Genomic DNA, 5,557 nt, shown 5'->3' with positions numbered 1-5,557 from the left:
TAACCTCAAAATACACGCATTAAAGAGGCGCGCGAAGTATTCAAATCATGAGAAACGCCAGGCCAGCATCGAAATCTGGAAATATTAAAATCCCAATCTCTTCATTTTATTTCGAAGCAAATAGAGATATAAATAGAACCGCTGAAGTGTTCCGAAAGGCAATCGTGCACCTTCGAGTTTTCAAATTCAGAAGAGGAGAAATGGGTTGCGCGCGCAACCCAGGCATTTATATCGTCTCCTACCATATTCACACGGACATAGACGTGTTATAGTATTGGACCACGTCTCGTTTCAGATCTGGGATCACTGGTTGGGACACGCTGTATTCAACAGCTTTATAGAGAAGAAAAACAAAAGGTACTTTAAAGTTATATTACTATAATAAGTCGGGCGAACGTGTATGAAAACTTTTCGATACTTGTTTTTATAAACATAACCTACAAAAGCATACAGATGTTAGTCCGATATAGTGTGAATTAAATTTTCTATCACAGATCTCAATACGTGTACAATGTGTGATAATAATTATGGAACTTTAAAAAACATCATGTAAAATTGGTAATAATATTAGAATGTCTTGTCGCCCCGGAATTCAGGATGAGTAGTCAAATATCTTGAATAAACTTGGCTAGCCGTCCCGAATTTTCGGGACGATTAGTCCATCCCATTTTACAAGTCATTAAATTTTTCTTGGAGCCTAGACACAGTCAAAAACATTATAAAATTATGTTCTTAGAGAGATAAAGCACGAAACACTAGTTTTTCACGAGCAATTAATAATTGAAAGTCGATTTGCTTCTTGTAATTTCATAAATATTTTAGGCTATGTGACTTAAATGTTGATTAAATTATTTTTAAAAAAGTACTAAATGCTGTTTCATTGCGTCCACTTTATAGAGAAGTGAAGTACCCTTATTTCTATCGGGGTTTAAGACTTCTTAAATAAATCTTTAAGCATATGTTTAAAAAATTAATATAAAAGTATAGAATAAAGGATTTTAAATTGTATGCCATGAATCCCCACTCTTAAAAAACCTTTTCATTGCGCGATATTCTGATGCAAAAGGTAATTAAATAGAAAGATTTCTACTATAAACAGAAAAAATTGATATAGAAAGAAAATAATGAAAATTGTTGTTCCACTCTTTATTTTTTACATTCTACAACTTTTTAAATCACATTTTGAACATCACTTATGTTACTGAGGTCTATATCGTCTATAGTCAAATCAGATCTACTTATTATTACAAAATTGTTTTTTAATAATGGTTACAATGTTATAACTTACAAAAGTTTCTATTCTAAATTTAAACTTCTTAGTCTTATCATGTACATTTATAACAAAAAATTTGTTCTAATCCAAAAACAATGGTTGTTACTATAATATCAAATTGATATGAATCTATTATAACTCATTCGCCTGATGAGGAGGACAGAGGGTTCACGAAACGTCAAATTATTCGAATTAATCAGACTTATATGATAGAGGCGAACAACAATTTTAGTTGTTTTCTATCCACCCTAATGTTGGTTCTTGGACGTGAAAGATTTCACAAAAAAGAAAATATATTATGACAATCAAATATAACTATACACTTGAAAATATAAATATAAAATAAGCGGCAAATTTTTTATCATTAGAATTTTTGCGACTTCAAGGTTACATAATGTGCTTCAAATATTTACAAAATATTTATTCCATTGGGTATAGGTAATCATAAATGAATGCATCTAAGTAATCCCGGATTAGCTTCTTGTATGGGTCACGATCTATTTGAAGGCTTAGTCGCTTATGATCTTAAAGTGTGCGTACTTGAACTCGTAAAGAAGGTATAGTTTACACCTGTTAATCTAACTAACCAAATAGAATCTTTGCCTTCTTCCAAGCAAGACAGAAGAGATAAAACAAGTAAAATTTCTAAAAAGAAAACAAAGTTAGCGTGTGGAGTCATTCACATATTTCAGTTTTTGAGATTTTTTCATTTGCTAAATAAGAATAAAGTTAAGGATATGAATGATCCAGTTTGGTATCTAGATCTTCTGCTAGCTGAGGAAACTGAAATAATTTGTGAGCCTGCTATTCATAAATCATGTTTGCTATAGCTGCAGAAAACTATTGACGTATAACTGTCATTCACAGTGACACAGTTCCCTGATATGAATCTTCGACAAAAGCATCACTATATGTGGCACTAACCTTACTTAATTAGAAAACTCGGACGTTTGATGAGAGTGTGGGATATGCTGTCCGTATTCAAGACCATTTCTCCAGATGGAAATATAAACAAATTTGCGAGAAGCTTCACCATCGAGCAGGTTCTACCTGAAGCTCAAAAAAAGTTTGATCTTCGAAATGGAAACTACCAGGTGTTGCACATTTTCTCTTTTCGAATAAACTGTGGCCAGTAACTTTTATAAAACTATTTACAAAGTACAATTAATAGTAATCATTAAAAATTACTCGATTTTAATACAATGTTTAAAATAGCTTTTAAAATAAATGGACGGTATAGAAATCGACAAAGTTGACATTTTATTAGAGTTAGCTGAGAAAGCAGACGATCCACTTACTTTACTGATTTTGTCTGAAGACTCGTCTGTTTATTATACAGATACAATTTACTACCAGATGCTGACCTTAGGAATATTGGAAATAATAACTGTAGGCGTTTTAGTAAGACATTCTTAAAAAAATATTTTTTTCTTTAAAATTTTACACTCTAAATTTAAATCAGTCATAATTGGACTGATTAAATAAATCAAGCATTCTTTGATTGATAAATCTGGTCGATGGAAATATTGAATAACTTTGACAGATTTCAACCGATTGGCGTCTTCGAACATATTTTGGAAAGATTATTGCATTACAATTTTAACCAAGAATCGGTTCACTTCCACAGAACGCGCGGAAATAGTGACAATGTTCATTAAATGTAATCGTTCAGTTGTTTATATTGACTAGCCACCTAGATCGCCCGATTTAACGGCACCGGACTTTTTCTTGTGGGGATTTTTGAAAAGCCAAGTCTATGCCAACAATCCGAACACTTTAGACGAGCCTAAGGACAATATTCGAGCCGAAATCACTGCGATATCACCCGAGATGCTGGAAAATGTCATGGAAAACGCCAGAAAAAAACCTGAATTTCGTATCCGCAATAAAGGTGGTCATTTGTTCGACGTTGTTTTGGAAACTGAATGGAAAAAATTGTAAACCTTCAAATTTGATCAAAATAAATAGTTTTTCAAAATCTATTGAGAATTGTTCTAGTTAATTAATATTTCCATCGACCATATTCAGATGGCGCACCCTGTAGTAAAATTATGTCTAAAATAAAAATTTTCATTAAATTCCTACATTTTAATAAATGATTCAAATTAACCATAAATCATCATCCTTTTTTATTTCAAACTCAACTAAATAATTGAAAGTTTAACTACGTTCTTAAAAATTCATTTTTATAGCTTAATTTTCTTCATTTTAGTTAAAAACTTTTTTCTATGGTTAAAAATTTCATTCTTTTTTTGAAAACTCATTAATTTTGTTAAAATTTTATATTTTTTATTTGATAATTTACCTTTTTGGTTTAAAATTCTTGTGTTTTGTTAAAAATTGTTATTTTTATGAAAAAATAATCTTCTTGGTTGAAAATTGATCATTTGAAAAGTAATATTTGACTTATTTTCCAGTCGTTAAACCCGCATTATATGAATTAGACAGGAGAGACTATTCTACCCAGACGATAGGTGCAGATTGGTTGTCAATATTGCAAATTACTTAATAGAAGTTATACAAAACACTATCAGAAAAGCAGAACAGCCATTTGCTGTTCGTTTAGCTGAAATGTTTCCAAAATCAGTAAGCGATATAATTGGTGACAGAATTAGTGGCAAAAATACACAATGCAGTGCAATAAAGATTAGAAACTAAGATGAAAAAGAAACGAAAAAATGATTTTTTGCACGAGGGACATCATGATGAGTCAGAAACCTTGGTAACTTCCTGGAAACAAGACCAGTACGGTTGTATTGCATATGCGCCATCATTGTCTGCTGGTGAAACTTGGAAATCGGTTGAAAAGATGCTTTTATCCTTGTTTCGTCATTATCTAAGAAACGAAAATGAAAGACGAGATGTACGGGGCTTCCCAAAAGGACTTGCTCACACTAAATTCACATTTCCTCCTCTACAATTTAAGTACCGGCTGTACTATTGAATGTAGCATGCCTGAGATCCTAAAGTTTTATTCTAGCCTCCCTGGAAGCAAGAACGTTTGAGTTAAGATGAGCGACCTTACGAAGGGAGAAACAGTTTATCTTGTTGAGTGCTTCTTTTCTAGAGGACTAGTATATAGTGATACTTATAGAGGATTTTTCCATTACTCTCATTTCACCGAAGAATAAGACCTCTTATTATAGTAGTTTTATTTTATATTTGTCTTTCACGATAGTTTTTTTATTAAAAAATGTATCTACATTTGAGAATCTTCTGTATGGTTGTTAAAAATATTACCATTTTAAATACCGGCTATTTTCCACATTTTATTTTATTAATACATTTCTTCTAAAAATATCTCGCTGAAGTTTTTATTTCTAAGCATAATTTAATTTAGTTTCCAAATTTTAAGCGACTTTGTTCAGGAATTATAAATAATGCACCCGAAAAGTTTCGTAATACACCTGCCTCAAACTACAAATTAAAAAAAAATAGCTAAATAATATTATCAAATTTGCTGAATATTTTAGACTCTCAGATATCATTTATATTGAGCTGAACCATATAATAATCAAGAAAAGTGTTCATGATGTTATATTTGAGGATTTCAAATATCACTTCAAATCTCTCCCGCAGGTTTTTTGTCTGGTATTTTTGCATAATATTTTGTATAAAATATCCAGTATACCCCGATATCAATTTATCGTACTATAAAAGGAGAATATAATTTGAAACACTTAACCTCTTCTGACCGATGTCTAAATATGTGGACAGATATTGAATTTGCAATTGTGACGTGCCCTAATTTTTTTATAAAACCACAGGCAGCATTAGCTTCTCCAGATAAAATACTACGAAGATCAATCACTTTCTTTAATTAAAAATTAATGTTTGTCTGTCATAATTGAAATCGGAAGAAAGCAAAATGTGTCGCGTACTTTAATTAACAAAAAGTGCTATAAAAAATATTTATTTGAAAGATATGATAAAATTTTGGTAGTGCTTGAGCAGGAGAAACATATAAAACAAGGCCAATATGAAAAAGTAAAACTTATGTAGTTGCAAAATAATTTACGTTTGTCCACATATTTGTACACCAGTCCTTCGTGCAGCGACGTCAATAGAGAATCGGTTTCTGATCCGGTAACTGTTCCTACTGATTATCTATCACAATTTTATTTTTCTAATGTATAATTCTTATATATATAATTAAAAATTTGTCATAAGGACAACCGCAGAATTTCGCCGGGAGCGGGTGCTGATCTGAAAAATTGCACCCGCTTCCAGCGAAATCGCGGTAAAATTTCAGCCATAACCACGTCTCACAACCGTGAGATAGGT

At 31.5% G+C, this 5,557-nt stretch overlaps 1 protein-coding gene across 9 annotated transcripts in view; it reads right to left on the bottom strand.

Annotated features, from left to right (window-relative positions):
* The window catches only part of LOC117170590, a 267,116-nt gene that overhangs the window by 101,208 nt on the left and 160,351 nt on the right, over nt 1-5,557 (bottom strand). Inside the window, exon 18 of one of the 9 annotated variants that reach the window (XM_033357453.1) lies at nt 4,201-4,258. The exons of the other annotated variants lie outside the window; for them this stretch is intronic. Coding sequence (XP_033213344.1) covers nt 4,237-4,258 — 22 coding nt within the window. The 3' untranslated portion in view covers nt 4,201-4,236. Of the gene's footprint in view, nt 1-4,200; nt 4,259-5,557 lie in introns of those variants that run through there. 9 annotated transcript variants of the gene reach the window in all.

Source organism: Belonocnema kinseyi, chromosome 4 (genome assembly GCF_010883055.1).
Source record: "Belonocnema kinseyi isolate 2016_QV_RU_SX_M_011 chromosome 4, B_treatae_v1, whole genome shotgun sequence".
Lineage (NCBI taxonomy): Eukaryota > Metazoa > Arthropoda > Insecta > Hymenoptera > Cynipidae > Belonocnema > Belonocnema kinseyi.
This window is presented reverse-complemented; position numbering and strand designations above follow the sequence as displayed.